This window comes from Loxodonta africana, chromosome 1 (assembly GCF_030014295.1).
Source record: "Loxodonta africana isolate mLoxAfr1 chromosome 1, mLoxAfr1.hap2, whole genome shotgun sequence".
In the NCBI taxonomy this organism is placed as follows: Eukaryota; Metazoa; Chordata; class Mammalia; order Proboscidea; family Elephantidae; genus Loxodonta; species Loxodonta africana.
Window position 1 is genome coordinate 31,109,645 of NC_087342.1, and position 17,510 is coordinate 31,127,154.

Consider the following 17,510-nt stretch of genomic DNA (forward strand, 5'->3'; position numbering starts at 1 on the left):
TTAGGACTTCAACATAACTTTTTAGGGGACACAATTCAGTCTATAACATGTGGGTAATAAAGTCTTTGTCTCTGACCGAGGAGTCTCCTGTTTTCTGCTATCATCCATGAAACAATCACAGTGTTACTTAATAGCTTATAAGTAGAGGAAAACCGAATCCCAGATTTAATAACTATGTCATAGCCAAAGTGAACTCACTTTTATTTCTCGAATAAGTTGTGCCCTGGTGGACATCACAAATGTTATTCTCTCTGCCTAGAACATTCCAGCCCTTTTCTTCTTTTGGTAACCTCTATCAGTTTCTCTGGGAAGCCTTCTCTCCTGCCTGCCAGCCCTGTCCCCCGACTGGGTTATGTCTCCCTTCTCTGAAGTCCCACAGCTTCCTACGCTTCTCTGATCACAGCACATCTCACAATTGTAATCACCTGGTTATTATCTTGCTCCCCTCTCCCCCCTCAGTTGGAGATCAGAGATGGTGTCTATCAAAATTATACTCCTAGATTTAACACATTGCCTGGCCTACTGTAGGTGCTTAATGAGTATTTATGAATGAGATGCTGTTATAGAGCTACGCATAAAACCAAACCCAACCTGTTTCTGTTGAGTCGGTTCTGACTCAGTGACCCTACAGGGACCGTACAGTACAGAACAGAACTGCCCCATAGGGTTTCCAAGAGCAGCTGGTGGATCTGAACCGCTGATCTTGAGCTCTTAACCACTGTGCCACCAGGGCTCTGAGCTATGCATGAAGTAGTATAGAAGCACGTAGGAAGGGCATCTAAATCAGAGTGGAGGTCTGCGGAAGGCCTCCTAGAAAAAGTGACGCTTGAAGTTGTCCCGAAGGACATGTTGGTTAGGCAAGTGGAGAGGGAGAGAAGGGAATGCATTTAGGGCAGTGAGAGTGATATATGAACGCACAGATGGGAACTAGCATGGTGCCTTTGAGAAACTGCAAGCGATTTAATATGGCTGGGGCTAGGGGTGGAAGGGGAAACCCTGGTGGTGCAGTGGTTAACTGCTACAGCTGCTAACCATAAGGGTTGGCAGTTCAAATCCACCAGACGCTCCTTGGAAACGACATGGAACGGTTCTACTCTGTCCTATAGACTCGCTATGAATCGGAATGGACAGGATGGCAGCAGGTTTGGTTTTTGGTTTAGGAATGGAGGGATGGAGTGGCAGGAAATAAGGCTGCCTGACAGGCAAGGGCTGAATCACGAAGTTTGAATTTTATCTAGAAAGCCGAATTTTCATTTCCAGCTTGGGTTTCTTGTTAAAGGTATGAGGCATCATATCCTCTTAAGCTTCACAGCCTAACATGAAATGGTAGGATTCAGTAGAGAGACCAGTAATTTAAGAAAATTCTGTATCTTTTGCCAAGTCTCTTCACCCCTCTGAGCCTCTGAGCCACTGTAACTCAGTGACGATAGTATCTACCTCAAGGGGTGTTTTGTATTCAATGCCATAACTTAGATAAAATGCCTGGTACACGGATTTACTCAATAAATATTCTTTTTCCCTTCTCTTTCTTCTTTCAGCTTCCTGATAGGCCCAGTCCTCCGCTCGGCCGCACGGGGGCGCTCCAGGCCGCTCTTTAGCGCTCCATGGTCCTTCCTGCGCCCCGGAAGTGGTTCCGTGGCGGGGCTGGCCGGGTCGGGCCATGGTGGAGCCGAGGAGGGGAAGATGGCGTGGCGAGGCTGGGCGCAGAGAGGCTGGGGCTGCGGTCAGGCCTGGGCTGCGCTCGTGGGCAGCCGTAGCTGCGAGGAGCTCAGTGCGGCCCTGGCCCCGCCACGGCTGCTCGGACGCAGGTAATGGGCGCCGCGCTCGGCTTCTGGCCGCGCATCCTCAGGACGGAGGCCGCCCGGCGCTCGCCGGTGGCTCCCGGCTTTCCGGCTTCTCGGCCGCCCCGAGCCTTCTCTTCCTCACCTTTCGCTGCGTCCGTCCCGGTCAGGGCACAGTGAGCGGCCCAGCTCCCCGCGAGCCCTTTCCCTGGGGAGGGACGTGATCGGAGGGGAACGGCGTCTGGGGGTTAAGTGCGTGCCAGGCCTCCTTATCCTCAGAGGAAAATACTGAACTCGTTTTTCAGAAATGGTGTTTTAGGTGCAAGTTTACAGCGCGAATTATTTCCCTTTCAAAAATTTATACACACATTGTTTTGTGGCATTGACCGCAGTCCCCGCAGTGTGTCAGCACTCTCCCCCGTTCCCTTTATACCCCGGGTCCCGGTGTCCCCTCGCCCAGGTTTCCTGGCCTGCCGTCTTGTCGTCGCTTTTGGGCAGGTGTTGCCCGTCTGGTCTCCTAGACTTCGCTGAAGCACGTCCCTCAGGTGTGTTTTATAGTCTAATCTTTGGCTGGAAGGAGTGGCTTCAGTTCTGAGTTAGGGTGTCCGGGGGCCACTCAGGTTTTTTTTTTTTTTTTTTTTTTAAGTGAAGCACCTGAGCTTTCCTTGAAGTTGCACAGCTGGTAAAACGGGAGAGCTGAGATTTTTTTTTTACTCTTACGGCCTAGTCAGTTATAAAGCCTGTTTCCCTTCGGCAAGTTACCTTCTTTAGCTAAGGTATGCAGGGTGGGAAGAGGACAGCACTTTGCCTCTTGCTGGTATCACTGTCGTAGGAAAGGCTTTTCTTGAAGAATTGAGACAGTGGAATATTTGGTTTCCAGATGATTTGGAAAGAAGACTTGTACTTGCATCTTCCCCCGTAGAAGATGGGTGAGGGGTTCAGTGTATCAGTATTTGCAGCTTTTGCATTAGAATAATGCCATTCTAAATATCACACTGAGGAGTGAAATCTCTCAGTTGTCCACACATCTTAGGTATATCTGACTGCACATTTGTTCCTCATCATTCATCCAGAGTACCCACCCTCCCACTTTTTCACTGAGGGTAGCAAGGACCAGGAGGTGTTTAGTAACAGGTGGGCTAGGCTGCAGTAAATTGAGCCTTCAGTATAGAGGAGCCATTGCCTGATCTTAATCACCTGGAGTGCCTGTAGACGATGTTATTTCCTAGATCTGTGCCAGTCCTACCAAATGAGAATCACCAGGGAAGAGTGGAAGAACCTGTATTTCTAACAGGCATTCCAGATGACTCATATCAGGGAATTTGTGAAAAGCTGGGGTGAGCTGTATCTTTAATTTAGTGATGCATTGTAACCTGGGGCTTCCAGCACAATTCTTAAACCCCTGGGGAGGTGGAGAATGAGGAGATTCAAGGTTAACTGTGGAGGTGGTGATAGATTTCAGTGGTCTTAATTCCCTAGTACTCTAAATTGCAAGGTTTGAAGGAGGTGAAAAGCTGAATGTTTATTAGGAAGCAATAGGTGTGTTAAATATTTTTAAGACTTGAGTATACCTCACCGTATTTGATTAATGAAGAGCCGCCAGTAAAAACTGGGGTTGAAGATCACTTGAAAGAACAAATGGAGAATAAAACACCAGCCATTGTATAGCTACTGTGTGACATACGTGCTTCTTACCTGTGGAGGGAAGCCAGAGCAAATAAGTGGTCTCAAAAGAAAATGACTCGGTTCAGGATGACTTCTTGGAGACAGTGAGTTTTGAATACCATCTCAGTTTCTCAGGTATCTGGGTAGAAGAGAAGGGATGGTGTGGCGGTAGGAAATGGAGCCATGGGATGTTGAATAAACAACAGCAAAAAACATTCCTGTCGAGTTGATTCTGACTTGTGGTGACCCTGTGTGTCACAGAATGGAACTGCTCCATAGGGTTTTCTTGGGTGTAATCTTTACAGAAGCAGATGGCTAGGCCTTCCGCAGAGTCGCTGGGTGGGTATGAACCACCAACCTTTAGGTTAGCAGCCAGGTGCAAACTGCCTGCGTCATTTTAAAAAGTTTACCACGGATACTGGAAGTTTGAAAATGACATTTCTGTGATTAAACAGGAAAATGTGCATTACACAAGAATTTAGGTAAGCTTGAAATAGCGCATCTGCCGCCTTCTCTCTGAAGAGAAGCACCTGCAGTTATAGGAAGCAGGAGGTATGTCTTGTACGTAACCTTTATTAGGTCTGTTTTGACTTCCTGTAGCTCTTAAAATTAGTACGCAGAAGAGCGATATCAGAGATGCAGTAAAAAGCAGAAGTCTGGCCTGGTCTATCCAATTCTGGTGTAATAGGTCTGAAGTGGGACCAGGAATTTGCATATTTAACAAGCACTGTAGATGGTAGTACAGGGGTCTGCAAACTAGGGCCCACTAGCCAAGAATGGTTTTTACTTTTTTTTATTCTTTTAAAGGGTTGTGGGGGAAAAAGAACCCAGTAATATATGACAGAGATGTTAAGTGGGTCCACAAAGTCTGAATATTTACTCTCTGTCCCTTTTACAGGAAAAGGAGAAAGTGTAGGTTCTTCAAAAATTTCACTGTTATCAGATTTCTGGCAACACTTCTGAAGGACGCGGTGTAGGACTGAAAGTAGGAATCCGCCCAGTCTGTCAGGTGTGTGGGACTATCCAAAGGAAGAAAATAGCACTTACACGGCTTAGTTTTCTGGATTGAGGTGACAGTCTTAATATATCTTTAGGCAAACACTCGAAAACTAAGCAAACCAAGCATATTAAGTTATTTTCTCTGTATAACTCACTGTCTGTTAACTCCAGGTGAATTTTAAGAGAATAATTTTGAAGTACGTAATTTTGCATAGTTTATGTAGACCCCCCCCCCCCCACCGCATACATCTGTTTTCTTTTCCGTGGCATGAATCTTTGTGTTCTTGGACACGTCTTGTGTCCGTGTGAACAGGAGACCATTTCTGCTCCTAAGCTGTTGTATGTCCGTCCGTTCACACAGGTCCTTAGTGATATAGACGTTAGTGCTGGCCTGTTTGTACTCCTTTCCAAGTTGCATTGTCTTTCTCCTCGTACTCTGAAGACAATTCACTTCATGAGACCATGTGTTACCTCACTTTGCATTAAGCCAACAAATATTGGGATATGACTTTTTCTTTTAAAAGTTATGGGATCACATTTAAAAGACTGAGCTGTAACAGTTGTGTGGCAAGTTTAGTAAGTCAGGTGTTCATGAGCTCGTCCCGCTCAGTGTGTTAAACTGCTTCCACTCCCCTAGTTACTGCCCGAGGAACCGAAGCAGCAAAGCTGAAATGCAGGCCTGCCTTCGTGAAGTTATTTCTAAGCTTCAGGGGACCCTCTGGTCTCCCTGTGTCCGTTTATTTGTGTTGCTTCACTTTGTTTTCCAAAGTTTTCTTAGGTAAGTCACAAGTCATGTATCGTTCCATCTTATATGTCCATCTGAAATGGGTAGAGCTAAAGAACCTAAACCTGTGAATAAGATCTCAAAATTTGCTACTAGAGACATTTATGCTTTTCCAGGTTTGCTCTGCGTTTTAAGAACTTTAAAACAGGAGAGAGAACGTGTCTTATCACAAAATGTGTGACCAGTGTACTATTACCTTTAAAATAGAAGGAGAGAGAACGTGTCTCATCACAAAATGTGTAACCACTGTACTCTAACCTTTAAAACAGGAGAGAGAGCGTCCTTCATCACAAAATGTGTGACCATTGTACTTATTACCTTTAAAACAGAAGGAGAGAGAATGTGCCTCGTTGCAAAATGTGTGACCAGTATACTATTACCTTTAAAAGTGCTTTGGAAAAAAAAAATTTTTTAAATTTTATTTTGTTGAGAATATACACAGCAAAACATAGAGCAGTTCAACAGTTCCTTTATGTACCATTTAGTGACATTGATATTCTCACCCCCTTTTTTGAGTTGTTCCTCCCCATTGACAAATTCACTGCCCCCAAGGTTCCTACCTAATCTTTTCGGTTTGATCCTATATAGACCTTAAAAGAGCATAATGGTCAAGGCAGACATTTTTTGATAGCTAAGATAAACCGTTATTTGGTTTTAAGAAGACTTCAGGGGATTTTTTTTTTTTTTTTTACGGTTTAAAGATGGTCTCGGCAATAATTTCAGGGGTTCGTCCAACCTTCATAGCTCCAGGAAGTCTGGAGCCTGTAAGAATTTGAAATTCTGTTTTGCATTTTTCCTTTTTTGATCAGGATTTTTCTATAGAATCTTGGCTCAAAATGTTCAGTAATGGCAGTTCTTCTGATCTCATAGCAAAGGAGGCAGTTGTCGATGGAGGCAGTGAGCCACACGTTCCATAGCCTCGTGCTATCCCTGATTGTCCTTCCTCTTGCTCCAGGGGAATAGAGACCAGTTGTATTAGTCAGAATCGACTCAATGGCAATGGGCTTTTTGATTGTGCCTTGGATGGCCACTTGCAGACTGTCTAAAACTGTTCTTAAGCCAACAGAAAACCCAATTCAGACCAACCTAAGCAGTTAAGGGAATTTATTAGTTTGTACAGTAGAAAAGTCCAGAGGTAGTACTGGCTTCCGGTGAGGTAAGATCCCATGTCTCAAATTGTCACCAGGATCCCATTTTTCTCCAGGGCTTGGTTCTGCTTCCTAAATGTTGACTTTATTCTCTCAGCATGCTGCTGCCTCCTTGTGGTTGTAGGATAGCTGCCAGCAGCATGTGGGGCTATGTATTTCTATGTTCAAATCCAGCAGAAAAACTTGTCTTCTCCAATATCACAAACAAAATCTTGAATTTTCAGCAGATCTGATTGGCTGACATTGGACACACCCACCCTTGAATCCCTTGAAGTTGCCAGGGCATGGGATGTGCAGGTTGGTTTAAGCCTGTCAGGAGCTTTGCCAGAATGGCTGGAAATTCCAGGGTACTGTTAGGAAGGGAAAGGAGACCTGTGGCACAGTGGTTAAAGCGCTCGGCTGCTAACCAGAAGGTTGGCCATTTGAACCTACTAGCCACTCTGGGAGAAAGATGTGGCAGTCTACTTCCATAAAGATTAGAAATAAAGATTACAGCCCTGGAAACACTGAGGCATTTCCACTCTGTCCCACAGGGTTGCTATGAGTCAGAATCGACTCGATAGCAATGGGTTCGGTTTGGGGTTGGTTAGGAAGGAGAGAAGGAGCCTTGGTGGTGCAGTGGTTAAAGAGCTCAGCTGCTAACAGAAAGATCAGCTATTTGAACCCACCAGCTGCTCCGTGGGAGAAAGATGTGGCAGTCAGCTTCCCTAAAGATTTACAGCCTTGGAAACCCTATGGGGCAGTTCTGCTCTGGCCTATAGTGTTGCGATGAGTTGGAATTGACTTGGCAGCAATGGGTTCGGTTTGGGGTTGGTTAGGAAGGGGAGAGAGAGCATGGATGCTGGGAGTCAGCCAGTAAATGCTCAGCAGAGTCTGCCCCAGTGCAGCTTTTGTACTGGAGCTTTTTGCTTTGTTACCTAGTTGAACAAGATTAATTTGCAGATAACAAACTTTTCTAGTTCAAGTAGAAATTGAGTGGATTGCAAACTTGTTTGACTATGGGGGGGCGGGTTTCAGCTTCTAGCTCCCCATTAAAAATGTCAAAACCATTCTTAGCTGGAGGGCCTTCAGGCCATAGTTTGTCAACCTCTAATCTAGGAGTTTAATCTAGGAGTTTGTTAGAAAAGCACAATCTCAGACCTACTGAATTAAAATCTGGTTTAACAAGATCTTCAGGTAATTTGTATGTAGATTAAAGTTTTTCCCAGACCTGTGGTGAGAATCACCTGGGAGCTCTTGAATTACTGCTGTTTAGGCCCCACCCTGGGGTTTAGAATTTATTGGTATGAGTGGCACTGTGGTGTGGTGTTCTTAAGAGCTCACCAGGGAATTCTGATGTGTAGCCAGGGTGGAGAAATAACTGCCACAACTGGTGTGGTAGGTTAAAGCCATGGCCACAGTATTTTGCAGCTCTTCTCATCCAGAACGGAGTCTGTTTCCCACCCACTGAAGCTGCGTTGCCCTTGTGACTGCCTTTGACCAGTAGCATGTGGCAGAAGTAATGTGTGAACTCCAGAGCCTGGGCCTCACGAGGCCTTGCAGCCTTTGCCTTTGCCTTCTTGGAACACTCCCGCTGCGTGGTAGGAAGTCCCCGCCAGACTACTGAATGCCCAGAGGCCATGTGCAGGGAGATGTCCAGCCCAGCCGACAGCCAGCAGCACAAAGGCTGCAGATCCGTGAAGCCATCTACACTCCAGCTCCAGTCGAGCAGTCAGATGACAGTGGCTGCATGAGTGAGTCCAGCAGAAGAGCCCAGCTGAGTGCAGATAATCTACAGGATACATTCATGTGCCACATAATGTCCTTTCGGGCAGCACCCGACCTCACGTATGTCCTTGGTACCATAATGTTATAATAGAGTTCAGAAGCCCTGACCAAAGAATGGGACAAATATCGGAGAAGGACCTGTAAAAATGACAGAGGGCGGCATCTGACCCCTCTGACTCACAAGGGGGAGGGAGAATCGATCAGCAGCCCAAGGTTGATTCCTATGAGAGGAGCCCTGGTGGTGCAGTGGTGAAAGCGATTGCTAACTGAAAGTTCAGTGGTGGAAACCACCAGCGGCTTTGCTGGGGATAGACGTGGCAATCTGCTAACGTGGACGTTTACAGCGTTGGAAACTCTGTGGGGCGCTGTGAGTCGGAATCAGATGGCAGTGGGTTTGGTTTTTTGGGTTATCAGCAATAAATGAGATAACCGGGAAACTGCTGCCAAATCAGGATCTGCTGAGCCAAGAAGGAACGGAGCTACCTCCACTGTTCTTGTTAGAAAACTGAGGCACCACTCCCGCCTTCCCCTCTCAAACTTGGGTCTCAATTCATGGCCTTGCGCCATTGTATCCGGTTAGGTGATTGATCACCTAACTGCACGGAGACCTGGGAAAAAAGTTTTTAGCTTTTCACTCCCTGCAGCGCATGAATGCTCACTAGGTAATGGATTTAGATGTTCGATGAGCCAGTACAGTATCTAATTCTGTCCAACAAGGTCTGTATGCCTAACTGTTGTTAGGTGCCTTCTCAGTATATATTCTGTATCTGATAGTTCTGAACTTGACTTGGGGCCAACTTGATATTTAACATGCTGTCAGTGTCCCCCACACTTAATCTCTGGTGCAATTTTCAAGGTAGATAATTATCCTAGGCAAAAGGTCAGGCCTTGCTTCAAAGCCAGACTCTCCACCTGGTGTGGTTTGTGTTCCTTTTCAGGCATTGTGCTTCAGAACTTAGAGTTGATTAGATGTGGAAGAAAGAGTCTTTGATTAGAACCTGATAGTATTAAGCTGTTGGAAATATAAAGGAGTCTCATCCTTCATATTTCTCAGCCTAACAGGAAAGAAGTAAAGGTAGAAACCAACGATACTGGATTATAACTTGTGGTCTTTATAGTAAATGTATTCCCATTACTTTATATCACACCTTTGTTTTGGCCTTTATAAAGTGGTGTCTTGATTACCTGTTACTTTTATTTAGCAGATGTAGCTTGAAGTTACTTTGGAATATTTAATAAAAAATCAATTTCTGTTGTGCAGGATTAACATCTGTTACTTTAAGGATTATATCAGTTGGGAATGCCTTTGGCTGTAAGTAAACTGATGGTTGTTTAAATAAATGGGGGGGTATTTATTCACAGTGGTTAAGAGCTTAGCTGTTAACCAAAAGGTCGGCAGTTCTAATCCACTGGCTGCTTCTTGGAAACCCTATGGGACGCTTCTACTCTGTCTTGTAGGGTTGCCATGAGTTGGAATCAACTCGGCTGCATTAGGTAGGTAGGGTAGGAAGATGATTGGAGGTAGGTGGCTACTGTCTTTGGCTTAGTGGCTCAAACATGTCAAGGCTAGTATCTAAAGCCTTCGTCTCTTGGCATTTGAGATGACTGCCTCAGCTCTGGGGATTACATTCATATTTGAGGCAGAATGAGGAGGGTTGACATCATTTTTATCAGGTAAACAAAACCTTTCCAGGAGGCTCCCTGGAGTCTCATTTGGCCAGAACTCTGTGACATGGCCAACTCGGGCCATAAGGGAGACTGGAAAAGTGAATATGTTTATTTTTCCCAACCTCTACAGAAAAAAGCAGGCAAGGAAAAGGGATTGGAAATAGATTTGGAATTAGCTATTCAACAGTGTTTGCCAAAGGACACTCAGAAAGCTGTTAACAGTGAGTTCAGAGTCATTTAGGGCAACGTTAGCATTGTTTGAATAAGTACATAGTTTCCAAATAGATTATTTTAAAAGGAGTAGAACTTATTTGAAAGTATAAATTCTGGATTATTAAAAGTGTCAGGTCAAATTACTTTATCGCCCTCCAGCCCCATGGAGTTTCTGAGAAGTTGAGCAGAGGAATGGAGTTGGTTTTAAAGAGAGAGCAGGCATTCTAGGCAAATAATAGTCATAATGGTTACATGATTTTTCTGAGCTACATTTGTTTCCAAATGCCTACTAGAAAATTCCATGTGCATATTCTCCAAGCATCTTTTTTAATGCTAAAAATAGTTTATTGAGGTATAATTTACATATGGTAAAACGTATAGGTCTTAAGTACACCATCTCTTCACTTATCGACTGTCTCATCTGACATCTTTTATTTACGACAATAGTAAGAAATCTACTGTTCGACTATTCTGTACATTAACGACATACATCTGGCAGTGACAAATGCTGAGGTGCAAGGCAAGAGTAGCGAGAGTAATGCTGGCTGTGATGGTTAAGGTTATGTGTCAGCCTGGCTGGGCCATGATTTCAGTGGTTTGGCAGTTATGTAATGATGTAGTCATCTTCCATTCTGTGATCTGATGTGGTCATCCTCCATTTTTGCGTAACGACCTGGTCTTTGGAACCTAACCGTGTTAATATGTGAGGAGTGGGTGTATGTTGTTGTGTGCCTTTGAATTGATTCCAACTCATAGTTGGACCCTATATGACAGAATAGAACTGCCCCATAGGGTTTCCTACACTGAAATCTTTTTTTAAACATGTTTGAATGTATCTGAGGAGAATCAGGAGACAGGTTAAAGATTGAGAAGAAAGAAAGAATAATTGATACAGTTAAGTCCCAGTGGAAAGTGATTGGCTTTAGACAGAAGGGAGCCCTCTTCTGGTTTAACAGTGAAGGGGCAAAAAAAAAAAAAAAGAAAAACCTGTTGCCATAGAGTTGATTCCAACTCATAGCATCCTACAGGACAGAGTAGAACTACCCCCGTAGGGTTTCCAGGGAGCTGCTGGTGGGTTTGAACTGCTGACCTTTAGGTTAGCAGCTCTAGCTCCTAACCGCTGTGCCACCAGGGCTAACAATGGAGAAAGTTGAGTGTTAATAAAACCAGAAGTTGAAGAAGTTCCTGTTGATAGCTTCCATTTCCTTTGGGAAGCAGAAGGCAGGATCATTCCAAAGAGAAAAAGAGTTCAGGGAAGGGGTAGAGTTGAGGGCTTGAAGTATTGAAGATTGACATTAGCTCTTGGGCCCTTTCCTAGAGAGCTTCCTAGGGGAATGTGTAAGGAAGCCCTGAAAACTCACTGAAGGTTGAGATGATGCATTTGTAGCAGCACCATTCCATGCAGTTGTGTAATAAAAACCAAACGCGTTGATGTCGAGTCAATTCCGACCCCATAGGGCAGAGCAGAACTGCTCCGTGGGGTTTCCAAGGAGTGGCTGGTGGAGTAGAACTGCTGATCTTTTGGTTAGCAGCTGTAGGGTTTCCAAGGAGCGGCTGGTGGATTGGAACTGCTGATCTTTTGGTTAGCAGCCAAGCTCTTAACCACTGTGCCACCAGGGCTCCAAACAAAGATCTAAGGCTGTAGTATTCCCTTAAAACTTTTCAGTGGTTCCTAGCGCCTGGTGAAAAAGTCCAAAACTCATTAAAATGATATAGGTAGTGTTGGCGCTAGCTAACCTACCTTTAAGGAGTTGTCTGTACTCAATCTTTTCCTCCCCTTCATGACACAGACACCATGTTGCCCAGCCATACTGGGCTATTGGCTGTTTTAACCTTCTGCCTGCATGTGGGGGCCTGCTCTGGCCCACTGGAGGGTCTGCATAGAAAAGTATAAAACAATATGAGCTTCTTGTAACCAGGAAGAGAGCATTTGAGACGATGAGAGGTTCTTGCAGCCTCTAAGAGGGCACTTGGGGACTACTGAGTGAGAGAGCTGCAGCTTATTAAAACAAAGTGCTCGAAGTTAAGTAAACTGTTGTTGTAACCCAGACACGAGGAAAAGGACCAGACCAGGAAGGAAAAAGGTTTTTGCAGGGTTGGTTTTTCATAGCGTGAGAAGAATAAAGGAGAGAGCTCCGATGACCACTTCTGGGTTTTCAACCTCAGTGACGGAACTGTCAGACCACTGATAGAATGAAGTCAGAATAGAACTGTTTGTAGAGAAGGATGAGTTAGTTCCTTTTTTTTTTTGTTTAAATAGGTTTGAAATAATTTGGAACCTATCCAAACGGAAACTCTCAATATATAGTTGGAAATACAGCGCTAGAAAACCGAGGTTAGGAACGAAGACATATATTTTGAATCATTTACCTGCTTAGAAGTCATTCAAGCCACGAAAACGAATTTATTCTTTTATTCAGTGAAAACGTAAGCAGCATCTTTTTTCAGGGACTGGGTCATAAAGATGAAAAGGCCTGGTGAAGCTCTGCTTTCCAGGAGCTTTGAGTCTAGTGGAAGAATAGTATGTTCAGGATATAGTGCGAACAAACAGGAAGGGGCCTCTACGTGATTGATCTAGGAAGTTAGTTTTACCAAAGAAAAATAAAAATGCTTCAAGAATTTATGTGAGTCGAGTGTGAAGGAGAGTGCATAAAGGAACTCTTGGAACCTCTGAGGCATCAGGTGAATTAAAGATCAATTCAAAGATGAAGAGGAGGGATTGCCATCTTACAGAATCTAAGCTAGGAGTTGTGATCAGTAGTTTCAAAAATTTTTTTTTAATTGTGCTTTAAGTGAAAGTTTACAAATCAAGTCAGTCTCACACAAAAACCCATACGCACCTTGCTACACACTCCCAATTACTCTCCCCCTAATGAGACAGCCTGCTCTCTCCCTCCACTCTCACTTTTTGTGTCCTTATCGCCAGCTTCTAACCCCCTCCACCCGCTCATGTCCCCTTCAGGCAGGAGATGCCAACATAGTCTCAAGTGTCCACCTGATCCAAGAAGCTCACTCCTTACCAGCATCCCTCTCCAACCCATTGTCCAGCCCAATCCATGTCTGAAGAGTTGGCTTTGGGAATGGTTCCTGTCCTGGGCCAACAGAAGGTCTGGGGGCCATGACCACCGGGGTCCTTCCAGTCTCAGACCATTACGTCTGGTCTTATGAGAATTTGGGGTCTGCAACCCACTGCTCTCCTGTTCCCTCAGGGGCTTTCTGTTGTGTTCCCTGTCAGGGCAGTCATCGGTTGTAGCTGGGCACCATCTAGTTCTTCTGGTCTCAGGATGATGTAGTCCCTGGTTCATGTGGCCCCTTCTGTCTCTTGGGCTCGTAATTGCCTTGTGTCCTTGGTTGTTCTTCATTCTCCTTTGATCCAGGTGGGTTGAGACCAATTGGTGCATCTTAGATGGCTGCTTGCTAGCGTTTAAGACCCCAGACGCCACTCTTCAAAGTGGGATGCACAATGTTTTCTTAAAAGATTTTATTATGCCAATTGACTTAGATATCCCCTGAAACCGTGGTCCCCAGACCCCTGCCTCTGCTACGCTGGCCTTCGAAGCATTCAGTTTATTCAGGAAATCTTTGCTTTTGGTTTAGTCCAATTGTGCTGACCTCCTCTGTATTGTGTGCTGTCTTTCCCTTCACCTAAAATAGTTCTTATCTACTATCTAATTAGTGAATACCCCTCTCCCACCCTCCCTCCCTCCCCCCTCTTGTAACCACAAAAGAATATTTTCTTCTCAGTTTAAACTATTTCTCAAGTTCTCATAATAGTGGTCTTATACAATATTTGTCATTTTGCAACTGACTGATTTCACTCAGCATAATGCCTTCCAGGTTCCTTCATGTTATGAAATGTTTCACAGATTCCTCACTGTTTGTCAATGCGTAGTATTCCATTGTGTGAATATACCATAATTTATTTATCCATTCATCCGTTGATGGGCACCTTGGTTGCTTCCATGTTTTTGCTGTTGTAAACAGTGCTGCAGTAAACATGGGTGTGCATATATCTGTTCATGTAAAGGCTCTTATTTTTCTAGCATATATTCCAAGGAGTGGGATTGCTGGATCGTATGGTAGTTCTATTTCTAACTTTTTAAGGAGGCGCCAAATCGATTTCCAAAGTGGTTGTACCATTTGACATTCCCACCAGCAATGTAGAAGTGTTCCAACCTCTCCACAGCCTCTCCAACATTTATTCTTTTGTGTTTTTTGGATTAATGCCAGCCTTGTTGGAGTGAGATGAAATCTCATTGTGGTTTTGATCTGCATTTCTCTAATGGCTAATGATTGTGAACATTTCCTCATATATCTGTTAGCTACCTGAATGTCTTCTTTAGTGAAGTGTCTGTTCATACCTTTTGCCCATTTTTTAATTGGGTTGTCTTTTTGCAGTTGAGTTTTTGCACTATCATGTAGATTTTAGAGATCAGGTGCTGATCAGAAATGTCATAGCTAAAAATTTTTCCCAGTCTGTAGGTAGTCTTTTTACTCTTTTGGTGAAGTCTTTGGATGAGCAAAAGTATTTGATTTTTAGGAGCTCCCAGTTATCTAGTTTTTCTTCTACATTCTTTATAATGTTTTGTATACTGTTTATGCCATGTATTAGGGCTCCCTATTTTTTCTTCCATGATCTTTATTGTTTTAGATTTTATGTTAATGTTTTTGATCCATTTTGAGTTAGTTTTTGTGCATGGAGTTGAGGTATGGGTCTTGTTTCATTTTTTTGCAGATGGATATCCAGTTATGCCAGCACCATTTGTTAAAAAGACTGTCTTTTCCCCATTTAACTGTTTTGGGGCCTTTGTCAAATATCAACTGCTCACATGTGGATGGATTTATGTCTGGATTCTCAATTCTGTTCCATTGGGCCATGTATCTGTTGTTGTACCGGTACCAGGCTGTTTTGACTACTGTGGCAGTATAATAGGTTCTAAAATCAGGTAAAGTAAGGCCTCCCACTTTGTAGTTCTTTTTCAGTAATGCCTTGTTTATCCGGGGCCTCTTTCCCTTCCATATGAAATTGGTGATTTGTTTCTCCATCTCATTAAAGAATGTCGTTGGGATTTGGATCGGAATTGCGTTAAATGTATAGATCGCTTTTGGTAGAATAGACATTTTTATAACGTTAAGTCTTCCTATCCATGAGCAAGGTATGTTCTTCCACTTATGTAAGTGTCTTAAAAATATGGAACGCTTCACGCATTTGCGTGTCATCCTTGCACAGGGGCCATGCTAATCTTCTCTGTATCATTCCAATTTTAGTATATGTGCTGCCGAAGCAAGCACAGTTTCAAATGTTTTGAGGAGGTCAAGGTATAAGGACTCAAACAAGAAAGCCTCTTACAGATAGATTTGGTGAATGGCCCCCAAAACTGGTAGTGAAATAAATGGGGAGTGAGGTGGGAGGAATCCATCAATTTATAATGATCAGGACTTACAAAAGGGAATACTTATTTGAATTTGGGATAGGGTCAAGGATAGTACTTACACTTAAATTTTTTTTTCCTGGAAATTGACCAAACTTCAAACAGTAACAAAGCCATTCAGTGCTGAATCAAACTGACAAGAGTTCTTCAGCTTATTTTAGGGGACTGCTTTGATTCTTTCTGTGTGGAGGGTGGGTACAAATTATTTAGTTGATGGATGCAGAGTAACAGCCTGAGCGCTCCTCCATGGCTGTAGATGGTGTTGCACCTTTTCCAGAAAAGTACAGTTGGATGTTTTGTCTTTGGCTCCTACCCGGGATGGGGGCTCCTGGGCAGCTCCTACCCAGGACGGGGGCTCCTGGGCGGCTCCTACCCGGGACCGGGCTCCTGGCTCTTTTGGGGGCACAGAGTGAGAAGACACTGAGAGGGTGGAGATGCAGACCAAGTGGGGAGGCTCATGGAGGCTGATACTTGGAGGACGCAGCTCTATTTCTAATCTGTTATTTCCTCCATAGGTTTAACCTCTTTATTCAGCAAAAATGTGGATTCAGAAAAGCACCCAGGAGGGTTGAACCTCGAAGATCAGACACAGGGACAAGTGGGGAAGCGTACAAGAGAAGTTCTTTGATTCCTCCTGTAGAAGAAACAGTCTTTTCTCCGTCTCCCTATTCTATAAGGACTCTTGTAAAGCCTTTATTTTTTACTGTTGGGGTAAGAGCTTATGTCACTGAGACTTACCTACCTTGCTACAGGTGCGGTGTTAAAGTACCATTTGCCCTAATAGGATCCCTTAAAGTAAGGACGCATGGGATCAAAAGGGTCTAGGCAGCCAGGGTCATGAATTCTGATTATAGGAGAACATGAATTTAATAATTGCTATTAGAATCCAGCTAAGTTATGTACACCCTAGAGAAACAACTTACTGGTCCCTTATTTGGTATAACATCTGAAGTAATACTAAGTTGGTATTTTGAATTTTATCTGGAACCCCCCAGCTTTAAACAGGCCCGGAGGGTATTGTGAGGTTAGTAAATGGGAAGTGGCTAAATGTCCTTTTCACCTGATAGGTGGTGGTTGACACATGCCTGATACACATCAGTGCTGTGCTGGGTGCTGCTGTTCTCGGTTGTTCAACGTCGTGAAAATGAAATGTTGTCCTTGGAAACATGTAGAGATCTACTTGTAAATTTATTTTGTAATGTGTGTAATTTTATATAGTTCACAGGCTGCGCATTTGGGTCAGCTGCTATCTGGCAATATGAATCCCTGAAATCCAGGGTCCAGAGCTATTTTGATGGTTTAAAAGCTGATTGGTTGGACAGCATAAGACCACAGAAGGAAGGGGACTTCAGAAAGGAGGTAAAGATAAATATGCCTTTCTTCTCGTTGATCACATTTTTATTTTTTATGTTTAACTCTGTGTGTGTGTGTGTGTGTGTGTGTGTGTGTGAGTTTTAAGTGAAAGTTTTACAGCTCAGGTTAATTTCTCATTCAAAAATTTATACACATTGTTTTGTGACAGATCAGTGTTTGAAGTCTGATTCTTTTTGAAGAGTTTTAAGTTAATAGCAACATTAGATGCTATTATTCACAGCGGTAGGTAGGAAGTCAGGCACTTAATACTGTCCTCCAGAATCATTTGATCACAAAACCCAAACCAAACCCACCGCAGTTGAGTCAACTCCAACTCATAGTGGCCCTATAGGACAGAGCAGAACTGCCCCAAGGAGTGGCTGGTGGATTGGAACCACTGAATTTTTGGTGAGCAGCCGAGCTCTTAACCACTGTGCCACCAGGGCTCAAATTTGATCACAGTGTTTATTTGATGTTTTGTATGTTTGGTAGTGTGGTACTCGACCAAAAACCACTAGGGATAATTATTAAAAATCAGTATTCTGAGATCCCATGCCAGCCCTACTCAAGCATAAGGAGCCATTGTTTGACTTAACATCTTCTTGCTGGGTTATTTTAGAGTACATATTGAGAACCAGAGAGAGACTTTCCCAAAAACTTTATGCCTAAGGGTGGGGTTATGCTGTTGATTTTAAAGAGC

The 17,510-nt window shown here is 43.8% G+C and overlaps 1 protein-coding gene and 1 non-coding gene across 4 annotated transcripts in view; one reads left to right on the forward strand and one right to left on the reverse strand.

Annotated features, from left to right (window-relative positions):
* The first annotated feature begins 1,645 nt into the window (after nt 1-1,645).
* PARL (presenilin associated rhomboid like) overlaps nt 1,646-17,510 on the forward strand; it is a 39,755-nt gene continuing 23,890 nt past the window's right edge. For 2 of the 3 annotated variants that reach the window (XM_064279448.1, XM_023551518.2), the window contains exons 1-3: nt 1,669-1,808; nt 15,973-16,168; nt 16,676-16,816. In XM_064279448.1, coding sequence (XP_064135518.1) covers nt 1,684-1,808; nt 15,973-16,168; nt 16,676-16,816 — 462 coding nt within the window. In that variant the 5' untranslated portion in view covers nt 1,669-1,683. Of the gene's footprint in view, nt 1,809-14,760; nt 14,972-15,972; nt 16,169-16,675; nt 16,817-17,510 lie in introns of all 3 variants that reach the window. The other variant, XM_064279442.1, reaches the window with a different exon arrangement.
* LOC111751473 (U6 spliceosomal RNA) lies at nt 15,211-15,317 on the reverse strand. The gene has a single exon (XR_002786591.1). It is a non-coding gene; the product is annotated as a U6 spliceosomal RNA (small nuclear RNA).